Source organism: Plecotus auritus (genome assembly GCF_963455305.1).
Source record: "Plecotus auritus genome assembly, chromosome: 6".
Lineage (NCBI taxonomy): Eukaryota > Metazoa > Chordata > Mammalia > Chiroptera > Vespertilionidae > Plecotus > Plecotus auritus.
Genome location: NC_137773.1, coordinates 170153653 through 170181579, shown reverse-complemented (window position 1 = coordinate 170181579; position 27927 = coordinate 170153653). Strand labels below are relative to the sequence as shown.

Sequence of the window (27927 nt, the reverse complement as noted above, 5' to 3'; positions counted from 1 at the left end):
ATCGATGAGAAAGAAACATCGATTAGCTGCCTCCTGCACATCTGCTACTGGGGATGTGCCCGCAACCAAGGTACGTGTCCTTGACCGGAATCGAACCTGGGACCTTTCAGTCTGCAGGCCGACACTCTATCCACGGAGCCAAACCAGTTAGGGCAGTATGTATACTTTTATGTTTAGATGTGTTCAGCACATTTTGTCTGTGAGATTTACTCATGTTGTTGCATGTAGCAGAGACCTTTTCAAATTGCTGATTGCTATTCCATTGACTGGATATACTACTGGCTGATGGACATTTGGGTGATTTCAGATTTGGGGCTATTGTGAAAAAAGTTACTATGCATACCCTTTTACATGTCTTTTGGTTGACGTATTCACTCATATCTCTTGAATATCTGGAGTGTTTCCAGTTTGGGATCACTGAGAATAATGCTGCTATGAGCATTCTGGTCACCTGGCTTTTGGTGCTCATCTGTTGGGGACAGGTCTGGTTTGCTGGGTCACAGCATGTGGATATTTAACTTGAGTAGATAGCCAGAGTGTTTTCCAACCCAGTGGTACCTCATGCTTGTTATTGACATTCAGTACCAAACAGGGTGGGTGGCAAGTGTTCCCTGGATTGCATGCATGGAGAGCAAGGAAGCAGGGCGGCAGCAAACGAAAAAGTGCACAACAGAGGTCCGCGAGTAGACCTGTTGATTCAGAGGCACAGGCGCGGCTCTGTGGAGGAGGATGCTAACCGGGAGGGGTCGCTGTCAGTCATTTACTCCATTGCCCTAAAGGGGCTATGAGATGCCAGTGAAAGGGGCTTCTCTTTCCCAAGGTTCCCAGAGGAGAGGAGAACCATGGTTTTGGCGACTCCCAGCAGGTCCCTCCAGATTGCCGGCTTGCAGCGCCTCTGTACACCTTGGAGGCGGGATCTGGGCAATGCGGTTTGCCCCCTGCCTCCTGCCCTGGCTCATCAGCCCTCGGAGGGCGGGACAGTTCCTTCCTAGCACCTGGGCCCCAGCTTTAGGCGGCTGCAGCTGCCCCAGGCAGGGCTTTTATTGTGAAAGGAGCTCCCCCTTCCGCGCTTTCGGGGAAGTGGAGAGGCTGGGCCAGGACTTGCCGCAGGGACTTTGCAAAATCGGCAAACGTTCCTAGGACCTAGCTGATCGCAGAGGCTCGAGGCTGCGGGAGAGCTCCCGCAGACCCACAGATCCCACGTGCATTTGCCCAGACCTCCTCTATCAACTCCACTGGCAAGCATCCCAGCGCACATCGCACACCCAGGAGTTGTCCAGGGGCCACTTGGCTGCTGGGAAGCTGTGGACCTTTGGTCCTGGAAACCCACGACCAGGGAAGCCTGGCAAGCCACTGTGCCGGGGCGGCCGGGGTGGCAGGATGAGCTGGTGAGCCGACTGAGCACCGAGGAGTGGGTCCAGCCATCGTGGGGGACATGGTAGGAATCGCAGGAAGGGAAGCGCGGGGGGAGGGTGGGGCGGATTCCCACACAGGTGGCCACATGCAGCGTGCACCCCTGTGGGCATGGGGACCTGCGCATCCTGCGACCTCCAGGCTTGAATTGTTCCCCGAAGGTTCCATGGGGGCAGTGGCGCCTTTCATTTCTGCACCTCGGACGGGGGCACTCAGCTTTGCTGCTCCACTTGGTGGGGAGGACCCTAATTCTGGGCTTTCATTGTGGACCCGCACATTCCATAACCTCCTCTCATCTCTGCACAAACTCCATCCAATCCACTGGCCGGGAGAGGAGGAGATTCTGGCAGGCACCCATGGCAGCCTCAGATGTGTGAGACCCCTTAAAGTCGCTTTATTCCACTGGGAAATGCATGTGAATTTTATATTCTGTGGCTTAGCCATGTTTGAATATTAAAAAGTAATGCCTTACGTTTATTACCATAGAATCACATTGGCCCTGGTAAGGTTCCAATGCCTGGCTCCCACCCCTCTCCACCTCCCAGGACCACAGAACAGGTGTGGTAGCGCTGGCCGGTCTGGGATGTCATTCATGAGGCTGGGGACCATGGGAAAGCCTCTCTTCCACTGACAGAGCTCACAGACACCAGCAAGCAGAAAAGATGGTCAGACCCTCTGAGAACATGACCGAGGCAGCTTAGCTGCACCCCCGCCCCCTGCAGCTTTGGGAAAGGGGCTTCCCCTGGGTGACTGCTTATTAGCTCTGTTCCAGGGAGAAGCTACCTGCAGGTTCCACCCCACAGGCTCCCACAGTCCACTGCCCTGCCCTGTGGGGTTTCAGTCCCTGGGATGGCTCTCCTGGCTGCTTCTATGACCCTCCCCTACGCCCATGCTCAGAGGGCAAACTGGAGCTCAGGAGATACTTCTCAGGGAGTGTAGCTGTGGGCCTGGATTTTAGAAGGGCTTTAGGGATTCCACGTGGGATGGAGGGTCTCTGGGAGAACAGCTCCCCTGTGCAAGGGTGTCCTGGCAGTGTTGGCACCGGAGGCCCAGAGCTGGTCAACAGGAGCTGGGGGCTCAGGAACGTGCGCGCGCGCGCGCGCGCCATCTCCCCCTTACCCACCTCCGAGTAACACCTTGTCCCCAGTCCTCCTAAGTTTTCTTCTCAAAGCAGCTAAAGAGAAATTAAGGTTGAAAAGGGGGAGTGATTGAAGAAACAGAATGTGACACAAGTGTAGAGATTTTTCCTACAAAGTTCCCTGTTCAGGGGCAAGAGTGGAGGCCAAGGCCATCCATCACTCCGAGGGCCCTTCCTGGTGGGCAGGAGTCTCTGAGCTTTAAAGGTGTCTGGCAGAGCCTGTCAGTGCCCTGCGGTGGGGGAGAGTGCAGGGAGGGGAGAAGGTGCCTGCCTGCCTTCTGCTCTGGCAGCCGAAGGGGGCATGGATGTGTTTGCTCCGCTGCCGTGTGGCTTCCTCTCCCCCTAAGCCAGCCCCTCCTGGCTTTTCAGCCTCCGTTCTGGGGTTGTGTTAGGAGGCAGACTTGTCAGGATGTCACTGTGTCAGGGTTCACTTGCCAGAGATAGGGGCCCAGTGGGCAACCTCTGGCAGCAAAATGGCCTTGAGATCTGAAGGCTTCCTTTGCTTCTCCCTCTGAAGGAACGGAGGGTCCTGTGGTCCAGAAGCCTGGGGCCCCAGGGCAGCCAGGCACTGGCTGGACCCAGCAAAGGAAGAGGCAGGGGGCTGGGAATCCTCCTCTGTAAAATGAGAGACTGGACCAGATGTTTATCGAGATTCCATTTCACTCCCAAAATGGATGATGTGTGAGTAATGGAGAAGGTGAACCCCAACCCTGGTGGTGGCTCTTCTTAGCATGGGCAGCTTAGATGGTGTGAGGAAGGAGTTCCAGCCCTGATTCTGTCTGCTCCCCAGACCAAATCTAGGGTGGGGTCCGGATCAAGGTCTTTTTCTAAGGCTCCCAGGTGATCCCAGTGTGCAGCCAGGACTGAGAACCACACAGCTAGAAGGCTAGGGTTCAAAACCGCACCTCCCCGGTAATCCCTGCACCAAGTAGAGCTGCCACTCTGTGATCGAAAGTTCTGAAATGGAAGGTTTGGGGGGAAATTCATCTGGGAGATAATAAATACCACATCCCCTCTTGGGGACTCCTTCCATAGAGAAAACTCCTTAAAACTTCCCCAATTTGTTTGAATATGGAAGACTTTATCCAGTAATTCCTTAACACCATCATTTTATGGATCCAAGGTACATAAGATGGGAAAGCCTCAGTTAGAAATGTAAAGCTAAAAGTCTGGAATCCTTAAATGTTTTTTGCAAAGGCAAACACTGAGCTGCAAGACCTGAGGGCATTTAAAAAAATGTTTTTGCTGATTTCAGAGAGAGGAATGGGGGGGGGGGGCGGGGGGAGAGAGAGAGAGAAATCAATGAGAGAGAAACCTTGATCCACTGCCTCCTGCATGCCTCCTACTGGGGACCGGGCCCCACAACCCGGGCCTGACAGGGAATCGAATCGGTGACCTCTCAGAGCATGGGACGACACTCAACCACCTGAGCCACACCGGTTAGGGCCTGAGGGCATTTTCGGTTATGCCGAAGGGTCTAGGAGTCTGTGCCAAGGCTTGGTGTGTGTATTTCCAAAGCTAAGATTGGGGTGCTCACCATCTTTCCTTACAGTAATGGAGGGAGACTGGATGTGTCCCAAAGACTCCGAGCTTGGATTAAAAATACTGATACATTAAGACTTTTACTGACAAATTAAAAAAGTTTTCTTCCTGGTTGTTGGGGGATATATAAATGACAGCCTTGCGGCCAACTTCTTACTTCAGGTAACCATGGTTATCGCCGTGATGTATTTCCTACTCTTTGAGCAGTGTTTTAAAGAGTTGAAATCATACCAAACATGCAGTTTTACAACCTGATTTTACTTCACTTTTTATCAAAGCGTGTTTCCACGCCCACACTTCTAATAACCATCCTTCTAATGCTCAGTACCAGGATGCTTATAATCGTCTCCCTGCTGTGGACTTCCCACTCGGGGCTGTTTGCAGTGGCACATGGCCAGCTTCTGACTATCCATGGAAGTGGGTTTCTGAGTGCCCGGCTAAGTGGCAGTCAGACAAGCTCACGGGAACAAATTGCTTCAGCATCTTCATCAGAGATTTTACCGCAGCTAGCCACCCGAGGGCTTGGAGCATGGTGTGGGAGGCACATCCCCTGTCTGTCTGCGTTCTGTGCTGTCAGCATGTCATCAGGCAGGCACCATGAGGGGAAAAGGGGGTCCCAGGAGAGCCCACACATGGGTCAGTTCTCCTCGAAAGAACCAAGAGCTAAAATTGCTAGAGGTTAAGCTCAGAGGGGAGTCAGTCTCCAGGTGAAGGAGTCCAGGTGAAATAATGTGACCTGAAGGTCACTCTGGCCTGGAGCCTAGGTCTCCCAGTTCTTCCTCTCCTCGCCCCATCAGTGTGCAGGTCCCCTCACAGACACAGTGGCCTCTTCACATGCCTGAGGCATTGGGTGCAGCTTGGAGTGATGGGGAAAAGGCAGAGGGACTGAGTCAGAATGAGGTTTGTGCTGGACTAGGCTGCTGTGTGGCTCTGAGCAAGCACTCTAGTGTTCTGAATCTCAGACTCCTTGTCTATAAAATCGGTTGTTACAAGGAGCAAGTGGAATCACAGAGGTGAAAACACTCGGTGTCCCCATGGGTGCTAGAAGAAGAATGAGGGTTTTACCAAGGTCCCACAAAAGTAGGGTTTCCTTCTTTCAGGACCAAAAGCAAACAGTCAAGTAGACACTATGGAAGTCACCACGCATTTCATGCAGTACCTGTCAAGGGGGTGCTCTGGGACTCTTCTGTAAGTGTGGATCCGGTGCAGACAGTTCCTATTCTAAAACAGTGTTCTTGCTCCTTTAAATTTCTGTCTTCACCAGGCAGGAAATGCCCAGTGTGTGGAGAGGTTGGCCCAGTCTTTGTTCTCTGGGCCTCCATGCTGGGTGGGAAGGCAGCCCCCACTCAGCTGCAGCCCCTGGGGTCTAACGCTGGCATTTGAGTCCCTCAAGAAGTTAAACCAGTTTTGGAATCCGAACTGGCAATCCAGGCTGAGCCTGAAGGAATCGGATACCCTCTCTGCTTGGTCACCCGCCTCACCTGCAGCTCCTGCTGCGTATGCGAGCCAGGTGAGCACAGGGCTGGCTGGGAGCAGAGGGTTTTAAACAATCTACTGGCCCAACCACACCAAGCAGGAGTTGGTCCTAAAGCAGTGTATTGAAGTGGGGGTGGAGGGTGGATTGGCCTCACAAAGAAATGAGTGCCTTGGCTGTTTCCTGGGCCAGTGGGAGAAACGTGCTTCAGGCGGGCCGCAAAGATGCTGACAACCCCCTCGGAGGAGGCCGGGAGCTCCAGCCATCCCTCTGCATGCACAGTACCAACGTGGAAACGGGTCTCTTTGAGGCCCCGGTGCTGAGCCACCTGAGCTGCCTTTGCTTGGATGGTTTTTGATGTGACTGCTAATGTGTATCCATTTGGGCCAAGTGGGGCACCATCCCTGCATTGTTGGATGTGTCTACACTGGCCTGCATCTACAGGCCTTGAGAGTGAGGATGCAGCGGTGGTTTGTGGGTGACTCTAGGCTGCCCTTCTCTGTGTGGACCCCTATGTCCTGCACACAAGCACAGACACCTGGTCCTGGAAGTGGCCTGGGGTCCGGCCATATTCCCAAGGGCCTGGCCTGATGGCTCCAGAAGTGCTCACTGAGAGGAAGCTAGGAGGTCCTTAAGTAGCAGCTGGTGAATTCAGGGTGAAGGGATGAGAGTGGAAGGAAGGGAGAGGGGATGTGGGGTGCAGGGAGATGAGGAAACAGTGGGTGCCTCATGCTGGTCTCCAAGCCTTGCCTGGTTTTGATGAACACGTGTCTCCTTTGGGCATGGCGTGAGTCTTAACTCCCAGTGGCTTTGGAACTCTTGAGTGGTACATCTAGAAGACCACGAAAGGGGAATTCACAGTCTATGCATGAGTGCATATTCGTGCTCCCTCTCGCTCCCTGCTGCCTTCTCATTCATCCATCCATCCATCCATCCATCCATCCATCCATCCATCAGAAAATGCCTGCTTTAAGCCAGACATTGTGCTAGGGCAGAAGATACAACCAAAAATAACACAGACCCTGTCCCCTGGGGCGTATGCAGTCAGTGATGCTGCTTGTGTGTGCCTGTGTGTGTGCACCTGTGTGGGCGCGTATGTGGGGTGGAGCAGGTAGTAGGTTCAGGGGAGAGGGAAGCACAAAGAAGTGTTTCTTTCCCGTGAGCTACGTGCTCTGATGAGAAGGGGGATCCTCGTGCTGGGTGCCCCCAGCCTGAGGAGTGAGGGGGCCTGGGAGGCTCCAGGACCGGGGACAGGGAGTGTCTCAGGATAGCCTGGATTTTGTCAAGTGAAGAAAAGAAAAGCCGTGACATATGCACTGGAATAGCTACAAACACAAAACACCTGAGAGTATCAAGTGCTGACCGGGATGCGGAGCGACAGGAACGCTCAGTGGCAACGCACAGCCTTGCAGCCACTTGGAAAGCAGTTTCTTCTGAAGGTGAACATACACTTACTGTGTACCCAGCAATCCCATGTATTTACCCAGGAAGAATGAAAACATGTCTATACAAGAACCTGGATCCAAATGTTTGTAGTAGCTTTATTTATAATTTCCCCAAGCTGGAAACAACCCAGATGTCCCTCAGCTGTGGACTGGATAAACACTGTGACCCATCTCTACCACGGGCTTAGCAGTAAGGAGAAAAGGTCCTGTACGTGGGGTGACTCTCAGAGGCATCATGTTGAGGGGAAGATCTCAGTCCCGGGGGTTCCGTATAGGGTGATTCTGTTGATGTGACATCTGGAAAAGGAAAGTGTGGGATGGGACCACAGGGCTGTACAAGGGAGCCTTTGGGGCGATGGAACCGTTAACATGCTGGTTGGTGGCAGTGGTCAATCTATACATGTGTTAAAACTCATAGAACTGCACATGAAAGTTTTTACTTTTACTGTATGTAAATTAAAAAAGAATAAAACAACAAAAAGAGGGAAGGCAACCTAGCAGAAGGAACAGCATGTGCAAAGCCCTAGAGGCAAAAGTGATCTGTCAAAAGTTGGCTGGGAGGGAGTTGGGGGAACCCTCCTAGAAATGGGGCTGGAGGCAGAGCCTGGCTGTTGGGCACTAGTAGTCTCCCAACCCAGCCAGGAATTTGTGCTGTTACAGAGAGAGAAAGAGAGAGAGAGAGAGAGAGAGAGAGAGAGAGAGAGAGAGAGAGAGAGAGAGAGAGAGAAAGCCTGGAGAGGCGGAGTTGTGTTTGCATTTTAGACCGCAGTTGGGGGTAGTGCAGGGAGTGGAGAGGAGGGGGAATGTCTGGGGGATGATCCATCAGTTATGATCCTGGTGGACAGGATGGAGGAACGGGCCCTGCATCGCGAGAGGGAGCAGCTGGGAGGGATATGTGGGCAGAACTTCAGCCCTTGGTGACCTCAGATGGGGGCCCGAGGGCAGGTCAGGAGTGACTTCAGTTTCTTGCTCAGGCATCTGGGAATACAGGCCTCTCCTTGTCTACCTGCCTTCCTCCTCTCTCTTCATCTTCACTTTCATTTATCCTATGTGTCCTGTAGTCACACTTAGAAGTAATCAGGATGTAGAAGCAACTTATTTGAAAATGATACCAATCATTTTAATTCTATAAAACAGATAAATATGTGATATTCTTAAGAGCAGTGGTGAAGTTTTGACATTTCTCCCTTCATCCTCTGAATTGGTTCTGCCTTTCTAATGGTACGATGGATAGATGTAGCTGCCGTACTAAATGACCACGGTGTTACGTTGCCCTGGCCACCTTGCCCGCGGTCCCTGGTGCCCTCTGCCAGCCAGCGCAGCCACACCGGTTCCGTCCCCCTGGCCACAGGCCCAGCTGACCGCCCCTGTGGGAGGGTGGTTAGGGGCTGTAGCGGCGCCACCTCACCTAGCCCAGCTTCCCCAACGGCCGTGGGCTTGGGTTTCTGCTAAGTGGTGGTGGGAAGGGGCTGTGTCACGTGCTGTTTACTTGTGGGCAGTTTTCGTTTGGCTTTCGAGGGTGTTTGCTTGCAGTGAGCAAACAGTCTCTTCAGAACCATCTGGAGAATTCAGATCCTTCCATCTTGGCTGGGCAGCAGGTTCTCGGCTCCACGTTTAGGAGCCAAGTCAGGTAGGGATTTTTCCAGAAACACCATCCGCCAAAAAACTGGGCAAAGACAGCAGCAGGGATAGGCTAAAAGAGAGGGTGGGAGAGAAAAAAGGGACAAGCCAGAGCCGGAGCTGTGTGGATGGGAGGTGAGGAGAGTGAGGCTTAGACAGAAAGGACCGGCCCCCGCCTGTGGGCACCTGCACTGGGGCAGACAGGTGTCCTCCCAGCCCGAGAGGCTGCACGGGGCAGGGCTCTGAGCTGGGTCTCCGCAGAGCAGGGACGTTTCCCGCTGGCCTGGCTGGTGAAGGCTCCTGCCATGGAGCACATCAGCAGGGCAGACTGGGCTTGTCCAGCGCTGGCCTTGCCTCTGTCCAGACTGGCTTTGCACCAGTGCTGTGAGGTGACTTCAGTGCACCTGGCACAGGGGAATTCTCAAGACAGTCTGTCAAGGACTTAAAAAGTGGCTTTGGTACTTTTAAATGCTTGGTGACATGTTTGAGTGGAAAGGGAAGATCCAAACCTGTAACTTGATCAAAGGGTCACGATTTCAAAAAGTGCAGGATCCAAGCTGCCTTCATCCGTTTCCCCAAAGGAGATGAATGAAGCCCAGCCTCAGGGGTAATCGGATGACCCACAGAGCAGCTGCGGGGTGGGGGTCCAGGCACCCTGCTCCGAAGCAGGAGTGTTTGGTGGGTGAAAGGACGGAAGCCAGGCTGGGTGGGACTCTGGGTCACACTGTCAGGATGCCTGGGTCCAGTAGAGGGGAAAACTGCAGCTGGTTTGAGGACTGGAGGCTGGGACGGCCCGTGAATGGGCCATGTGGATGTCCATCCCTGTGCTGGGAGGTGGGTGGGCGGGACACACAGGCCTCTTTCTCCTGGACAGAGTGGCTCTGTTGTCTGTCCACACAGACGCTGAGTGTGCACCTCCTGGGGGACCTGGACCCTGGCTCAGGAACTGGCCGTTGGCAGTGGGTGGCCTCCTGGACAGCACTCATATCCCCCCCCCCCCCCCCCCCGCCGCCCGCTCCCGCCAAACCTCCTCCCTCTCCCCGCATACCCGGCCACTCACTGCCTGCAGGTTCTGGTCTGAGTTAGCTCACCCAGCGAGTTCTCTCTATCCCCAGCCCCAACCACCCCCACTTCTCCAGGTGCCTTAGAGATCCCATTGCAATTACAAAAGTGCTATTGTATTTCTTTCTTTCAGAGCATTTTCTTGCAACTTGAGTTAGAATCTTCTCTTTGCCGGCGGGCGGGGGGAGGGAGGGGCGGGCGCGCTGCGGATGGCTGACTGGGCAATGCCACCCTGTTTAGTCACTTCAGTGGCAGTCAGGAAAGGTTTCCGGCTGCTCGTTCACACTCACGCATCTCCCTGGCCGTGGCCCAGGGTGACTGGGTTTAAACTGTAATTGTCACAGCACCTGACTCTGTACAGTTTAAAGCATGAACACTTCAGAGGGTGAGTGGTCATCTGAACGATTCAGGCTGCTTCCTACCTCGGGCAAGTCAGTGAACCTTTAACCTGGCAGCCGCAGGTTCCCCCAGGAAGAGAACACTGCCCTCTTGTGGGGGGTGTGTTCCATGCTGCAATGAGCATAAAGAGCCTCGCACAATAGTCATCGGCACGTAGTAAGTGTTCAATTAATGGGAGCTGGGATTACATGGCCTCTGGACAACAGACAGGGCTGGAGATGCAGCAACGGGGCCTCTAGGACAGTTAGTAGGATCCTGCAGGGGAGCATCAGGGGGAGCATGAGTTGGGGGGTAGCTCCCAGGAAAAGGGGTTCTGGATTGGGGGATGTGTGCTATAAACGGACTGCCTTTATTTCAGCCATGCGGACCATCCCTGCAATGGTGAGCTAGAGAAAGATGTAATCGAATGATAGATGTAATTCTTAAAAAAATTAATTTATTTTCCAGTTGAGATACAGCATGATAGTAGCTTCAGGTGTACAACAGGGCGATTAGACACTTACATACCTTACAGAGTGGTCACCCGATATGTCTAGTACTTAAGGGTTCTTGACCTTAAGATTTGGGGGAGCCCTAAACTTGGTTGAAGAAGAGTTCCACCTTTGTGGGCACGGATCTCTGATGGAAATGCGGCATTTCCTCGATGGTGAATGTAGGCACAAGCCACAGGAGTGTTAGCAGGACCTGAGTGGCCAGAGAGCAGAAATCTCTGGAAGTCTGGAAGAGCCCAGAGGGAACGTGCTTAACTTTTTTTCTGCAGCCGTTTCCACTCCCTCCCTCCCCAAGCCCGAGACCAAAATGTAAGGCTGCTAATAAAAGGCAACCGGAGAAAATTTCCAACAAATGACAGGGTCTCCAGAATTCCTTCTCTCCGCGGTGTGCCCACACTGGTGCTCTGTGCGCTGGAACAAGATGGTGATTCAGTCATGGGTATGGAGAGGGCCCTTGGGGCCAGCAGGGCTGCCCCAACGTATAATCAGCGTGGAGACTGGAGCCCCACAACCAGTAAATGGGGAGCAGGGGGGCGGGAGGAGAGAGAGACAAAGAACACAATGGTTAACTCCCTCCTGTCTAGGGAGCAGAGGATTCCCAGGCCCATCTCTAGGGTCCCAGGACCCCTACGACGGGACGGAGGTAACCTCGTGGGCGTTGTCAGAAAATTACCGCCATCGTAGTAGTAACAGCAACACTAATGGAACCCAACTCTATGGCAGGCTCTGTTTTGAATGCTTTACCTACAACAGCTCATAAAACTCCCTTAGTGGAGTGATTTGTTTTTATGAGTGACAAGTCACATTCTTTTCCCACCAGACTGTCACCTTCATAAGGGGAGTGACTTTTGTCCCTTTGGTGTTTGATGTAGCTCTCCTGCCTGGAGCAGTGCTTGGCTCAGGAATTGCTGCTTCATGAACTAATGAATGGACCCTCCTGGGAGGGAGGTACTGTTCTTACCACCATTGTACAGACGAGGAAACCGAGGCCCAAGGTCACACAGCAAGGACGCAGGGGAGCTGGACTCAACATTCAGACAGCCTGGCTCTGAGCTCAGCGTTAATGGGCTGGTGGCCGCAGGAAAGCCGGGTGAGCTGCCGCCGCCTCTGGCCCCGCCTCCTCTGGCAGCCAGCTCAGGGTCTGGAGAAAGGCTGTGGTGAGCAGATTTGTGCCGGGAGCTCATCTTTCCATTGGGGACTGGTGGGGCCCTCTGGGACTGTTGGGATGTGGGGTGCTCAGGCCCTTGCCGAGCCTGTCTGTGGGCTGTGGGCCATTCACACTGGGCCTGAGGTCTTGCGGCCTCTCCGGAGAATGTGCACAAACCCTCAGAGGCTGTTTGTCTTTCTGATGACAAGTATGTTACTCTGTCCCTGGAGCAGAGACCTGGCCGCTGCACGCACCAAGTGCCTTGTGCAGAAGTGCACATTCCACACTCCGTGTGCCGAGCAGTGAGTCAGCGCTGAGGCTGGAACGTGGGCTGGACACTGTCCACTCTGTGGTGGGGCTGGCGGCCCTGTGATGGGCAGCCCCACAAGCCATGGTGCTTTGCTTGGTGTCGGTGATGCAGACGTTTTTCTTCCTGACCACGCTTCACCCTCTGAGACCCACACCTTGGGTGACCCCCTGCCACTCCCTTTAGCAGTCACAGGAAGATAGTTTTGTGTGATTGTGTCTGGGGATGGGCGAAGGGGTCTGGGATCAAATTGCCGGGTCTGAGGGTGGGCAGGCCCTCAGCAGATCCTGTTGGTCCCCCTGCTGGCCTCTGCTCCCTGCTCAGCAGGGCTCCCTCCTGGCCTGACTATTCTTTTTTTCAAGTGGCAGGTGTTGGCGTGCAGGCTGCTGTTTGCTTGAGAGAGTGGGGGAGAGCGGGATAGATAGATCTGGGATTCGCAGAGATGGGGAGAGTCTTCAGATGGGAAAACAGCACATTCTTTTCCAAAAATGCACGTCCTGGGGTTCTCAGCCAGGGGCAGCTCTGAGCCTCACTATGCAGATTCATCTCCCAGCTGTCCCCCACACGACTCCACCCAGGGAGGAGCCCTCCGCCGCCGCCACCTCCTTCTAAATGTCGTTTATTGAGCATCTACTCTGAGTCTGGAATAACTGTCAGCACTAGACATGTTATCTCAATTCGCATGACTGCCCTGGAAGGTGACATCTTCAGCTGGCTTCCCCTGAAGCCGACCTTCAGACAATGATCCCTGTGCAGGGGCTTTACTTGGAAGATGTCCCCGAAGGGTGGGGTGGGGTGAGGGTGTTGGGGGTGCGGCCAGTTTGGAAGGCAGTGTGCCTGTTGCTGCATTTTTTAAAAAAATATTTCTTTTATTGATTTCAGAGAGGAAGGGAGAAGGGAGAGAGAGAAGCATCAATGATGAGAGAGAATCATTGATTGGCTGCCTCCTGCACACCCCACACTGGGGATCTACCCCGCAACCTGGGCATATGCCCTTGACCAGAATCTAACTGGAACCCTTTAGTCTGCAGGCCGATGCTCTATCCACTGAGCCAAGCCAGCTAGGGCTGTTGCTGCGTTTTGAGATCACCACACCTTCCTGCCAACATGCACTCTGTGTTCTGGACCAACCTGGGGCACACTGGTGCGTCCCCACAAGCCAATACCCTCCCCTCCCACAGGCCCCAGGCTGTCAGAAGACAGACGTTTCCTCGTTTCCTCGGTCTAACCCTCTGTGATGCTCCCTATAACACGTCTGGGGAGCTCAGGGCCTCAGGAATGCAAACAGGAAAAGCACGATGGTCCTTTAAATGCATTCCTTCTTGCACTTGTTGGTTTAGAGTGCTGCATCCAGGAGACCCACTGTCAGGTCATCCAACAAGTGGCTGGAGTTGAGGACAGTTTGGCTTTCATTGTATTTGGGGGCAGGATGCGGTCTGGAAGACACTGGAGACTAATTTCTCCTCCTTGCTAGTTTTGCCTTTTAAAGTCTTGCCCTGGACCCATTTCCTGAACTCAGATGAACATTTTCTTGAAGACAGGGAAGGAAAACCTCATTCTTTTGGACCCCGTGGCACTGCCATGCCCTGTCGAGGACCCAGGAGATGCCTGTCACAGGAGGGAGAGGGTCAAGTGCTGGACCAACTTCACTTCATGACACAGAGGAGCCGAGTGTAACCCTCCCAGCTCCTTTCCTTGGTGGAACTTGGTGATGTACGGTCCGGCGTCAGGGACCATTCCTTCTAACACTGATGCAACTTAATCCAAGCAGCGTGTGGCCCCATCCAGCTGGACCAGGGCAGGAGGCCAGACAGAAGAGACGGAGCCAGAGCTATGAAATACTGGTCTGTGTCAGTGTGCTCACGCAGCCCTTGCCAAGTGTATGGACGGGCAGACAGTGCCTGCTTATTTACTCAAGACAGAGCGGAGACGGAAACGTGATGGACTGCCTTCACCCCTTTTGAAAGAGGAGAGCTGAGATTCGAGGTGTGTGTGTGTGTGTGGTGGGGGAAGGGGGGCTGCAGCTGCTGACTTCCAGGAATGCCTCATTTTGCCAGGGCCTCAGTGAGAAATTAGAGGAGGAGAAGACAATAAGGGGACAGGTCATTACAGCCCCAGCGTTGGGGGACTCTGGGTCACCAATACTTTTTGTATTTATGTGGCCAGTAGTCTCCTATTGCTGGTCTAACAAATGGCCACGAACTTGATGGCTTAAAACAACAAGAATTTGTTCTCTTACTGTTCTGGGAGCCAGAAGTCCAAAATGAGTCTTACAGAGCTAGACTCAAAAGTGGGTACCTCTGTCCAGTCCCTCCCTCGTCCCCTCTGGCCCCGGGCTTCTTGCTGGAAGGAGTCCTGTATCCTAATCCCCAAGTGTGAAAGCACCTTGGAGCATGTCATGTTCTGAGTAAAAGGCAGCAAAGTGGGCTGAGAGAGTTAACGTTTCCATTTCTATTGCTGTTTTTGAAGAAATCATTTTTACTTTGGCCGAGCCTTTGCCAAAATAATTTCTCGAATTGCTTTTCTTATTCTCAGGAGGGTGTGGAGAATTCACCCTGGATCCGATTTCTGCGATCTCTAAATGTAACATTCTTCTCTTTATTGTTTTCATAGCTGGTGTTCCCTGGGGCTCTTCTCCCTGTTTCTTTTCTCCCCGACTGAGAGCCATGCTTTCTAAGATGTCACGTGGTCTCCATTAACATCCCCAGCACCCGCTGTTGTCATTTGTGCAACAAGGAAGTTTCCATCATGTCACCAGGTGACCGCGGCCCTGAAGTTATGCTAGAACCCAGCCAGACAGCCAGGGTCGCATTGCTCGGGGAGAAGGAGATGGAAAGCTGAACCTAGCGGAACTGCCAGTTACCCTGCCCTGGACCTTCAGCTCCGCCTCTGCCGTAAACCCCCAAGGCCAAATATCTGTGGTGTCTTTGCCTGTTCAAAATGCTTTTCCTCAGCTGTGCCAACGATAGCATTGGCAGGGGCAGTTCAGGAAGCGTGAGGAGGAGATGAAAAGAGAGTTTTACTTTGAAAAAGGACCTTTTTCTGTCCTTAAGAACCCCCTTCGCTGCCCAGCATGCTAGCCCGTCCTTCCTGGCCCATTAGCGGAGGCCCATGTTTGGTCATCTTTTTTGACATCTGGACGTGGAGAAAAGCCGCTTTGCCTCTGTCCCTGCCAGCGGTTCCTCTGCAGCAGCTGGTGGAGCCAGGGTTTAGAGCAGGGTGTTCTGGGAAGTGGTCCGGGGAAGGACGGCTAGTGCCCCAAAGAGAGGCACGATCCTGGCTGGGATTTCCCAAAGCAGAAGAGCGGTCCTTTCCCTGTGACCCTTCAGACGTGAGTCAGAGTGTCCTGCTGGCAGGTGCAGGACAAACGGTACTCGAGTCCTTTCCTTCAAGTGTCCTTGTCTCTCAAACTGTCCCTGTGCAAAGGCCCCCGGCGCGTGTTGGGATTTTTCTTCAAGTCCTTCTCAGAAGACCTCTCTGGCTTCCTCTCCATGTGCCATCTGCCCATCTTAGGGGGCCCCTGGTTCGTGGGTTTATCTGTGACCAGGTTGCCCCAGCCATGTCACCACAGTCTGAGCCCCATCCGTAGTGACAGACTCACACCCTTGTTAGTCAACGGGAGGACGCTGCTCTCTATAACTAATTTGCCTTATTGTTATGTAATTTTTCAGGTGCCATTGTAATTCAATACTTGTATACACTACATAGTGCTCACCACTCTAAATCTAGTTACCATCTCTCACCAACCAGTAAGCCGCCCTATTGTTTGACCAGGGCACACACTGAGGCAGGCCGGTCTAGCTGGGTCCCACCAGCAAACTTTCTAGTCCAGTGTGCGTCATCTCCTTTCTCCTTCCTCTCATGAACTCTTTATTATTCAGCTGAATAGTTCTCTTCAGAGGATTTCCTCCCTCCCCCCAATTTGATCAAAGCTGCCTTTCTTTCCTCAAAGCTTTACTTGGGTGGCCCTGCGGGGACATCTGCTCAGGGCCGTTTGAACCTCTCTCTCGGCACAGCTGCGCACTTGCCAACTCCCCCAGGTTGTCTGAAGCCAAGGAAGGCCTGGGGAGGGATCCAAACATTTTGTCTACTTGAGACATTTTAAAAAGATGATTTCTTTTCCCCCAGTGGTATCCAAAAATTTGAGAATACCGCTGACGAATCCAACTTGAAAACATTTTCCTTTTTAGAAGGAAGAAAACAACACCCAGAGTCTTTGTCAGTGGCCATTTCTCCTTTTAGTTTTAATGTAAAACATTGGCATTCTTGCCAGCTGTGTGAGCCTGGGCAGATCTTAGCGCTCTGGACTTGGTTGTTTTCTCATCTGTAAAAGAGGAATGCTATGATCCCACTTCCTTATGTTCTTGTGGAGATGAAAGGAGATGCTAACCGACCTGCCATGAAAAGTTAACATCAATGAGAAGGAGTGGGGCCCAACACTTCACCCTTCGGGGTCTCCTCTATAGAAATCCTCACCATTTCCCCCGGAGCTGCGTGGACAGGATCTTCAGTGCTGAGTTCTTGGCTGTAATAAAAATGGGAAATGACCTAAAGACCCTTCCTGTAGAGGAATGGGTAAAGGATTGTGGCACAGTCCCCCTGTAAACCATTGTGTAGCAAGTTAAGTAACTTTACATGGAAAAAGGCAGAGATGGAAACAGCCTCGGGACATGTTGTCATGTCAACCAAAGCAAGCTATGGAGTAATTGCCTCCTTTTATTTATTTATCTATCTATCTATCTATCTATTTATTTATAATTGATTTCAGAGAGGGAGAAAGACAGAAACATCAATGATGAGAGAGAATCATTGGTCGGCTGCCTCCTGCACACCCCCTACTAGGGATCGAACCTGCAACCCGGCATGTGTCCTGACCGGGAATTGAACTGTGACCTCCTGGTTCCTAGGTTGACACTCAACCACTGAGCCACACTGGCTGGGCTAGTCACCTCCTTTATGCTAAAAGTAATTGCCACCTGTAGTAGACTGAGAAATTGGTACAGCCACTATGGGAGACAGTATGGAGGTTTCTCAACGTATTAAAAATAGAACTGCCTTCTGTCTTAAGTTGAATAGGTAATAAGATGAATAAATTCTGACTTCAACACAGTGGCTCAAACGGCTCTTGGCAGCCCTGCTCCCATGGGTCCTGCAGGCTCCCCAGCTCCTTCCTTCTGGTGACTCCACGGTGCCCAAGCATTGGAGTCACCTGGAGAGCTTGTAAAAACTCAGATTTCTGGGCCCCTGTTTTGATCGAGTAGTTCTGGGTTGGGGCCTGCGAATTTGCCTTTCTGACAAGTTCCCAGGTGATGCTGATGGTCCCGGGACCACGTGTTGAAAATTACTGTCCCAGGGTGTGTCCTTGCCAACAGGTGCAGAGCTGGTGGCTGGCAGCCCACTTCCTTTTGAGCAAGAGGGGCAGGTAAAAGTGATGGACTCCTGCCATGGGCAAGGACTTAGTCACGTGGCCACCCCTGGAGGCAGGGAGGCAGAGTCCTCCGTAGCTGAGCAGCCCTGTGCCCCTGGGAGAAGGAAGAGTGTGTTTGTGGGAACTAGAGGCCCGCAGAGTGGCCCTGGGACTCCCATGGAGATGAAGAGAGGGCCGGCACTCAGCGGTGGGGACAGATGTGGAAGAGACTTACGGTGCTTGGTGACCAGTGTCATATGGCGGTTTATTCAAGGGGGAAGCCCCTGTCTGCCTGCAGGCATTGCCAAGGCTGCCCTGGACATAGGCAAGCCAAGCTTTGAAGCAGGAGTGCTGGCCGAGGTGCCCACCTCTCTTGAAGGCGGTTGGATGCCACTCGCCTGGCCTCTGTGCCTTTCCCTCTCAGGGATCCAGGATGGGCCTCCCTTCCGCAGCCCCCTTGTTTTGTGGGTTGGGCTGATGTTACCCCAATCTCAAACTTTCTTTCTCTACCCCGCCCCCAGGCACCTTGGGTCTGGAGAAAGCTGCGCGGCAAGAGGCGGCTGGTCATGGCATCCTGCCTCCTGATGACCCTGTCTGTGATGGCTGTCACCCGTTTCCCCGCACAGCCTCAAGCTGCCGTGGAGCCCCAGGGGGTCACCGGCACCCCTGCCCCCCACGCCCCGCAGGCTCTGCCCTCTCGCTGGAGGCAGTGGACAAGGAACCTGCGTTTCTGGAGAGGCTGGGCCCTGCCCACGAGTTCCGACCCAGTGTGCACTGAGGAGCAAGGCCACCGGGGGAGAGTGGACAGCAGCAGGTCCCCCGGAGGGGACAGCAGGCATGTGGGGCGGGTCAAGAGGGACATTGCTTTGGCATCTCTAGGAGATCTGAGACTCAGTACCCCGCGTCTTGTGCCCCTGAGGGAGGATGAGGTCAGGAGTCCAGGAGCCAAAGACCTGCGGCCCCCTTGGGAGAATGGTCCCATCCGGGAGGCACAGAGTGACATAGGCGCCCTGCTCAGCCCCGTCACAGGGCACCAGAGAACTGCTGCTGGCCCGACCCTGCGGCCCCATCCAGAGAGAGGCAGGGCTCTGCCAGGGGCTGGGAGCAGTGCCTTGACTGGTGGGCAGCCAGCAGGGGATCCCACCCCGGCCCCAGGGAGTCGCCGGTGGCCTGGCTCCGTCGGGGAGCTGCAGGGATCCATGTGGTGTGCCCCCGAGACCCCTGGGCTGTTGACCGGCTCGGGGACTGACGGTCTGGTGCCCCCATGGTTCACAGAACATGATGTGCAGATCCTCCGGCTGTTGGCCCAGGGGGAGGTGGTGGGCAAAGCCAGGGTCCCCGGCCACGGGCAGGTGCTGCAGGTCGGCTTCTCCGCTGAGGGTGCCTTTGTGGACACATCTCCTGGGCTCAGCGGACTCTGCTCCCAGGGACTCTGCGGCCTGATCAAGAGGCCCGGGGACCTGTCCGAGGTCCTGTCCTTCCACGTGGACCGCGTGCTGGGGCTGCGCCGGAGCCTGCCGGCTGTGGCCCGGCGCTTCCACAGCCCCCTGCTGCCCTACCGCTACACGGACGGTGGCGCCAGGCCCGTCATCTGGTGGGCACCTGACGTGCAGCACCTGGGTGACCCTGACAATGACCAGAACTCTCTGGCCCTGGGCTGGCTGCAGTACCAGGCCCTGCTGGCACGTGGCTGCAGGGGGCCGGGCCAGGCGCCCTGCCTGGACATCCACCACGCCGAGTGGGCACGCCTGGCTCTCTTCGACTTCCTGCTCCAGGTATGTGGGTCCGGGCTGAGTCCTGGAGGGCAGCAGAAGTGGCGATGGATGGTGATTCTCCCCCAGCCTTGTCTTTTGAGCACCAGGCACCTGTTTTTGTTATTTTCCAGCCTACGGGCTTATTCATCCAGGTCCGAGTGCTGGAATGGCGAGTGGCAGCTCATGAGAGCCGATGGTTCATATTTTCAGGAGTTTTGTGAGCTGGAAAAAATTTAATTATAAACAAGAAAACAAAAAAGGAAAAAAATTATATAAACTAACAATGTAATAATTAGCAACAAAGGTAGTAGATATTCAGGGAAAATGAATTGTCTCACCACATTTTCCTAATTCTCTCACCACATTTTCCCTGTTATCTGTGAGCTTGAGACTATTTGCGTGTCTGGGAAATACTGTGTAGCGGTGGCTCATCTCCTGTCAGCTCCGCTGTCAGTCGTGTTGGCAGCTCGGATTGGCCAGGGTGCGACTATTTACACCATGAGAGTCAGCACGTGCTGCATATGGGCCCCCTCCTCCTGGGGAGCTAACCATTTACCAGCACACGACTGTTTATCACATTCTATCCGTGACTCGGCAAGGACTCAACATGGTTGTGTAATTTAAAAAATGAGAGAGAGAGAGAGAGAGAGAGAGAGAGAGAGAGAGAGAGAGAGAGAGGAAATGGGTGATACAGGTCAAGCCTGGGCACTGAAGAGAGAAGGAAGCCACCGGGCAGCTGAGGTTCCTGTTGTGCCAGCAGGTAACCTGGAGTTTCTGGGGACAACAGGTTGGAGTTTCTGGGGACCCTCAGTCAGGGCGCAGGGGTAACTGGGGGACTGCGGCCATCAGCTGTTACCTGTCTGGTCTGGGGTCGCTCTGTGGTGCATATTCCATGTTTCTCAGAATTGCCTCCCGGGATTGCGCCCCAGGTACCCGCAGTGGTCGCTGCTGGCCTCCCTGGGTCTCGTCCCCTGCTTGGGTTTGGGATTAGTTCACAGATAAACTGCTTTCACTCGAATCCTTGTCTCGGTCTGTCCCAGATGATGACACTGACCTGTGAGGTTTCTGCACAGGAGATCCTTTGTGAAATGTACTTAAGGCAGTGCCTGGTGGAGGCACACGCTCAAGAATGAGCAGGCACTGCCCCTGACACTTGTCAGGAATGGAGTCATCCACTCTCCATGAAAGCTTATGGGTGAGATACTACATTTATCTCTGTTAAAGTGGAGAAATTGAGGCCCAGAGCAGTGACGTTACTTGCCCAAGGTCACAGCTGGAGGAGCGGAGATGCAGCCTGGATGGTCTGACTCCAGAGCTCACCCTCTCAATCAGCATCACTAGTCACCTGGCCATGACTGAGGGCAGGAAAAGGGGACCATTGCAGGGATGCCCTTGAGACTGGGGTACCTCCGCGCAAGGCCCCGGTCCAGCTGATGTGCACACGGCAGCTTTCTGCTCCACACAGAGGCCCTCTGTCTGTGCCCCGGGGCTGCGGTGTGGGACCTCCCTCAGCTGCCAAGGCCTGCTGTGGGGATGGAAGTCTCAGCCGCCAAAGCACACACAGGTTGGGTGTGTGGTCAGATGCGACTCGGCTGGCCTCATGCCACCTTTTCCCTGGTCTGCTGAAGACTGGTCAAGTCCAATACTCTTCTCTGGCTGATGCTGCCTTCCTAGAGACCACTGGCAAGTGGAGAGAGGCGGGGCTGTGGGTTTCCCAGCCCAGGAACTGGAGGTACCTTCTGACCGGGCGTTGGGAACAGACTCCACCTACAGCCCACTTTATTCTATGCTTGCTCCTTTATTTTGTTTGATCCAGTACAAACCCTTGCTTTTCTGTGTGTGTGTGTATCACAACATACCATTTACCTGGACACAGAATACACAGGAACTGCACACATACACATTTCTATACCCCCACGAGTCCTATGCTTTTCAAATCCCACATAACACTCTGAATTAGTGGTTGTAGAGATAATGCTGTGTAACAAAACTCTCCCAAGCTCAACAGCTTAACACACCAGCTCTCCGGGTCTTGCTCTAGGGCAGCCGTGGGCAAACTACGGCCCGCGGGCCGGATCCGGCTGTTCTATCCGGTTCTCTTGCTCTCCCCTCCGCTCCTTTACTTTGAATTTATATTAGTTCACACAAACACTCCATCCATGCTTTTGTTCCGGCCCTCCGGTCCAGTTTAAGAACCCATTGTGGCCCTCGAGTCAAAAAGTTTTCCCACCCCTGCTCTAGGGTCTGTGGGTCAGGGGGGCTCAGTTGAACTTGGGCTCCACCTGCTCTTCACTTCTCATTCCGGAGCCCAGGCTGCAGGAGCAGTACCACCTGGGCAACCCTCTCCCGGCGAAGGGAACAAGCCGTGAGCTCAACCAAACTGCAGGAGCATGTTTAAGGCCTCTACTCGTACTCCTTTGGCCAGAGCAAGTGAATGGCCACGCCCATTGTCAGGGACGGGAAGCACACTCTGCCCAGAGTTGAAGGCGGAGCGGAGAAAATATCTGTTGGACAATCATCAAATCAGTCACAACATCTCAAACAAATGCACGCTTATACATGCACCTTATAAGCTCACATGTGCTATAGCCACACACCCACACATACAGTCCATAGGGTTCCCAGACACTGCCGGGCAGAAATTTTTAAAATTTGTATATTATTGAGCTGTTCTTTTATGACTTCTAGGTTAGTATATTTCAAACTAGAGGCTCAATGCACGAAATTTGTGCAAGGGCCTTGGCCCTGGCCCCCACCAGCCACGGCAGCGGCCAGGGGCCTCTGCCGCCTCTGCTTCAGCCCCCACCTGCTGTGGCTTTGTCTGGAAGGAAGGACATCCAGAAGGACGTCCGGTCTAATTAGCATATTATGCTTTTATTATAGATGGCCGTCCTCATTTCTAGGCTGTTTTGAAAGTTCTCCCATGTGTTTTCATATATCTTTGATCCTTCTGGAAGTTACTTGGAACAAAAAATAAGGTACAAAACAGTGATTTCCGCCCTGCCCCCCCTCAAATGGCAACCCAAATGTCCCAGCACCATTTGCTGAATAATCCATCTTTCCCCCAGTCTGCAATGTTGCCAGTTTCCATATGTATGTAGGTCTATTTCTGGACTATTTTCTGTTCCAGTAAAGGGTCTATTTATATGCCAGAATCACACTGTTTTAATTACTGTGCTTCATAATTTATGTTACTAACCAGCAGGGCGTGGTCTTTCTCATTGCTCTTTCTTATAATTTCCCCCATATCCTTGCATACTATTCTCATGAAACTTAAGAGTCAGCTTGTTACTTCCTTCTCCTTCCCAAGTCCTTTTGGGATTTTATTGGAATCAAATTAAGTTTGTGTGAACTGAGACAGAAATAATTTACACTCTGAAATGTAGAGTCTTCCAGAGAAGAGTAGGATATGTCTCTCCCTTTATTCACGCTCCCAAAAGCATCTTGATGTTTCCCTCAGCTGGGTCCTCGATTTTATGTTTGGTTATTTCTGGGTATCTCGTCTTCTGTGGCCATTGAAAACGTGACCTTTCTCCTCCTCTATAGGTTCTGGCTGATAGCTCTGGGTCTGTGTGGAGGCTATTATTTCTGTGTATTAGTTTGGTTACTGGCCACCTGCTAACTTCGTTTGGCCACCTGCTAACAGTTGTTTGCTTTGTCCTTGGCTTTCCAAGTTCACCATCATTTTATCTGTAATGAATATCTTGTAATCACCTCTTCTTTCTTTCTCCTACCTCATGACGTTGCTGGTGCCTCCAGAGCAATGGTAAATATTAATGGCATGACGACGGTGACTTGTTTCTGCAGACTTGGGACAAGTTCTACAGTTTTTGCTGTGGAGGAGTCATCTTTTAATGGATGCGGATCAGGAATGGGGGGAGAGAGGCATGGGCCACCAGGGACAGCCTGCGGTTCTTCTGGAATCCACCAGACCCAGGTCAGGCCCTGGCTGAAGAACCGGTCCCGGCCTAGGAGCCTGGTGGGTCAGTTAGAGGACTTGGCCACGCCTCGTGCCCTGCGCTGGGCTCCCTCCAGACCGCGCCTCCTCCCCAGCTGGGCCTGGTATCCCTCCTGGAAGACTGCAGTGTATTGTCCTGTCCAGATGTCCTGTTTGGAGACCACAGAGCCAGGCCTCCCCCTGAAGCCTTCTGGTGATGGCGCTCAGGGCAGGGAGGTGGCGTGATGGGCAGGCTTTTCTGTGATCACAGTCCTCATGTGAAGCCCCCTCTAGATCTTTCCTGCTGCCAGCCAGCCATGTACTTCATCCATTCATTCTTCCACCCCAAAACTTCGGCTAAGTCCCTGGCTGGGCTGCACAATGTGTTGGGTGCTGGGATCAGCTTGAATCACACCTACACTTTTGCCATCAACTGATGCCAGAAAACAGGTGCCTGCCACATTCTAACTTAGCCATCAGAGCCAGACTGCCTGGTCTAGACTCCACCACTTGCACACTGTCAGACATCGCACATTACCCAGCCCCCGTGACTCAGTTTCCCCATCCTTGAAATGGGATAATAACAGATCGACGTCCTGGCTGCTGGGAGGAGTTAATGGTGTGTAAAGCACTCAGAGTGGTATGTGGCACAGAGTAAGGGCTTTGCAAACGGCTTAAGTTCAATTAAACAAAAACTTCAGTTCACATCATGATTATGCAACATTGGTAGGTTGGTCAGAAAATTAGAACAGCGAAGGATTTTTTTTTTTTTTTTTTTTTGTAGCTCCTCATTTTTTCAAAAAGGGGGGAAAGAATCAAATCCTGAAGGGCTGTGGAAATGAAATTTGAAGTTGGTTTTGTTGGCTGCTAGTCTGCTGTTGTTTAACGGAATTTCTCTTAAGTGGAAAAAAATAACCAGATGGTGTGGCTCAATAATCAAACTGGCGACGAGGCCCGGCCAGACCCTTCTTGTTAGACACTAAATGGGTGAAGATTTGGGGAAGCCAGCAATACACGTGTCATACAGGCCAGTATTCCTTGTAGCTTTCTCTGGAAATAAACACTGCAGCAAGCTGAAATCTGCACAGGATGGCCTGGAGCCACGTGTGGCCTCCCAGTGGACATGCGTTCAGCATCAGACGCTGAGACCTCAGGCCCGAGGGCAGGAGCAGCTGTAGATGAAGCGGTGGGTGTGGCTGGAAATCCCTGCTGGCCTGAGCTTAGTGTGCAGGGTGGGCCGCCGGCCAGAGGGGCAGAGCAGCAGCCCCATTAGGAGCCAGAGGCCAGCTACAGAGCCACGGAGGACTGCCCCCAGCGCGTGGCTCAGGGGCCAGTGGCCTGGGTGCTGTGCCACCCGCCCTCAGAGGATAGGTGTCCCCACAGGTCCATGACCGCCTGGATCGCTACTGCTGTGGCTTTGAACCTGAGCCCTCAGAGCCCTGTGTGGAAGAGGGGCTCCGGGAGAAATGCACAAACCCGGGCGAGCTGCGACTGGTCCACATCCTGGTATGTCCCTCATCACCCAGACTCCGGTCTCCCTGTCTCCTTCCGAAGATGCTGTTAGTGAGGTTCTGGGATCGTGTGGTCCAGGGGTTCCCAATCCTGTTCCTTTTAGTAGCAGAACCCTTTGAATAATACGTAAAACTGGGCACAGGTGTTGGGGGTGGTGGTGAGCTGTGTGTGTGAGCCTATACATGCGCCATACGTCCTGCAGTCCTGCGGGCAGCTTACCTGTGCACCTGCCCCATTCTCACCCATGCTCCTCACCCCTCTGGCCACCAGAGCAGGACTCAGTCCCTCTGCCTTGCAATTCCACAGGATGGCGCTGTGGCCTGGCCCAGGTTTGAACCAGCCTGCTATTTATTAGCAGTGGGACCTTGTGCAAATTACTTAACTTCTCTGTGCCTGTTTCTATAAAATGGGGCTCACACTAGTGGCCCCCTTCTCAGGTTGCTGAGAGGGCTCACTGAGATGATGCTTGGAAGCACTGAGCAGTGTCAGCACCGTCAGCTGACTGCTCAGCACCTGGGGACCATCTGGCAAGTAGCAGGTGGATAGTGCGACTGACAGCTCAGGGCCCCCGAGCGCCTTCACCCTGACACAGTCCCAGAGCGCCAGCCACTTCCCCCACCTCTGTCTCTGCCCATCTTCTCCCCTGAGGTCCGGAGCAGCGATCCATCTCATCTGGTCTACATCGATAATGCCGGCAACCTTCAGCACCCTGAGGACAGGCTGAACTTTCGGCTGCTGGAGGGCATAGATGGGTGAGGGTCAAAGGGGTTGGGTGGAGGTTCAGGGACTGAGGCTTGATGGCCCTGCTGGAGACTACGGGACCTTAAATCGGGGCTCTGGAGAAGTCCACAGTCTGCCATCAGACAAAAGCTGTTAGGTCTGAGCCTTGGGAGGGGTGTGGGGACCTGGGAAAGCTGAGAGGTATACAGCCAGCAGGCCCTTCAACTCCTGGATGGAGTGCCCCACCCCCAGTATCCAGAGAGCCTCCTGGCCCACAGGACATCAGCTGCCCTAGTGGGGTAGAGGCAGGCTAGCCCTTCCTTTACCCTAGATGGGTGGGGGTAGCCTGGTAGCATGTCTTCCTGTCTTCCTGCTCAGTCTTGGCAGGCAGCTCAGCCTTCCTAGGACTCTCTGGCATTTGCCAGCAGAGCAGCAGGCATTGTCCCCGGAAGGGCAGAGCTGACTGGCCTGGCTTCTCTGTGGGATGGGACCAGCTGAAAGCTTCATCCCTGCCTGCTCTCACAGCTCAGCGGTGGAAGAGTCCCTGGTAACAAGTCATCTAGGGTGCGGCCCTTGGGACCAGGGTTCCCGGCTGTGCAAGTTCTGGCCTTCCGGCTTCACCTTGCTCAGAAACTCCCTGAGATCACCTTTGCTTTTCCTTTCTCTTCTGACCTTTGGGCACTTTTGTCCAGGTTTCCCGAGTCCGTTGTGAAGGTTCTCCAGTCAGGGTGTCTACAGAATATGCTGCTCAAGTCACTGCAGGTGGATCCGGTGTTCTGGGAAAGCCACGGCGGGAGACGGGGCCTGAAGCAGGTTCTCCAGACCCTGGAGCGGCGAGGACAGGTCCTTCTGGGACACATCTGGAAGCACAACCTGACAGTCTTCAGGGACGAGGACCCATGAACCCCACACTGCCCAGGAGGGCTCTTGCCTCGTTGGTGGGGGGCTCACAGCATGACCTGATTGGATGAGCACCTGTGCTGATGGCCACATGTCCTTGGGTTCGCCCATCTTGAAGACAAATGGAAAAAGCCAGAGCCAGAAGGGCAGCATGGATGCCATGGGCTATGCCACCTGCGTGGAAGTGGTAGGGGTGCTGGGCTTTCAATCTCACCACATTCTTTTCTGCCTTCTCAGCAATGGTTATGTACTTCCTTGCACCAATAAAGACATTCAAGAATGTTCTATGAACTGTTCCATATACTGTAAAATTATGCATCCCACATGCATATGCAGAACTGGACAAGTGTGTGTCTGTATGTATGTATGAGTGTGTGTAGATGTGTGTAGGTGTATGTGGCATGTGTACATGCCCGCACACATATATGAGATAAAGGGTCTTCATGGGTTATACTCATTGCTGGGAACTGCCTGGGCTGAAAGTCAACTCAGGTCTAAGGAATGAAACACTAAGCATTTTGTCTTTATAGGCGTTAGATGTTCAATTCTTACTCAGTTATGTTTTTGGTTTAAGGATTATAAAAGTAATATATGCTCACCAAAACCAAATTCATAACTAATAGAAGCACATAAGATAAAACATGAAGTTCCCTAGAGATGTGTATGTTTGTATTTTTATTTACACTCACACTGCATACAAATCCTATATAATAAAAGCCTAATATGGTAAGTGTCCGGTCGTCCGGTCAACCAATCAAAGCATAATATGCTAATGATATGCTAAGACCACTCAACTGCTTGCTATGACCACCAGGGGGAAGATGCTCCGACTGGCGGTAGGTTAGCTTGCTGCTGAGGTCCAGCCGATCAGGACTGAGTGAGATGGGCCAGACACACCCTGGAGTCCTCCTGTGGTCCCTTCCCGGCTGGCCAACCTCCCACAGGGAGCGGGCCTAAGCCGTCAGTCGAACACCCTTAGCACTGCCGTGGAGGCGAGAGAGGCTCCTGCCACCGCAGCTGCGCTCACCAGCTGGCAGCCCAGCTTCAGGCTGAGTGGCACGCCCCCTGTGGGAGCACACTGACCACCAGGGGGCAGCTCCTGCATTGAGCGTCTGCCTCCTGGTGGTCAATGCGCATCATAGTGACCAGTTGTTCCACCATTAGGCCGAAACGGGCTCTCCGGCATCCCCCGAGGGGTCCTGGATTGTGAGAGGGCACAGGCCAGGCTGAAGGACCCCACTGGTGCACGATCAGGGCTGGGGAAGGACGCAGGAGGTTGGCCACCCAGGGAGGGACTGCGGGAGGGCTCCAGGGTGTGTTTGGCCCATCTCGCTCAGTCCCAATCGGCCAGACCCCAGCAGCAAGCTAACCTACCAGTTGGAGCATCTGCCCCCCTGGTGGTCAGTGCACGTCATAGCGAGCAGTTGAGTGGCCTTAGCATATCATAGTGACTGGTCAACCCGTCAACTGTCTGCCCCCTGGTGGTCAGTGCACATCATAGTGAGCGGTTGAGTGGCCTTAGCATATCATTAGCATATTATGCTTTGATTGGTTGAACGGACAACCGGACACTTAGCATTTTAGGCTTTTATTATATAGGATAGAATCATCTATGTTTGTCAGCTCACTGCTTTTACTTGACTCTGTTTTCTACATTCT

General features: G+C 53.3%; 1 protein-coding gene across 2 annotated transcripts; it reads left to right on the top strand.

Moving 5' to 3' along the window:
* Positions 1–1110: 1110 nt before the first annotated feature.
* GASK1A (golgi associated kinase 1A) lies at positions 1111–26557 on the top strand. 2 transcript variants are annotated; one of them, XM_080675376.1, is made up of 5 exons: positions 1111–1438; positions 17967–19220; positions 24520–24642; positions 25297–25400; positions 26061–26557. In XM_080675376.1, exons 1-5 carry the CDS (start codon positions 1436–1438, stop codon positions 26269–26271), a joined length of 1695 nt encoding a protein of 564 aa, XP_080531502.1. In that variant the 5' UTR covers positions 1111–1435; the 3' UTR covers positions 26272–26557. The 2 variants fall into 2 exon arrangements, with proteins under 2 accessions (XP_080531502.1, XP_080531503.1); XM_080675377.1 differs by lacking the exon at positions 1111–1438 and adding an exon at positions 13719–14024.
* The last annotated feature ends 1370 nt before the right edge of the window (positions 26558–27927 follow it).

Coding starts and splice junctions, on each gene's coding strand:
- GASK1A (XM_080675376.1), top strand. Junction 19,221..24,519: donor TCTTCGACTTCCTGCTCCAG/GTATGTGGGTCC, acceptor GTGTCCCCACAG/GTCCATGACCGCCTGGATCG. Junction 25,401..26,060: donor CTGCTGGAGGGCATAGATGG/GTGAGGGTCAAA, acceptor ACTTTTGTCCAG/GTTTCCCGAGTCCGTTGTGA.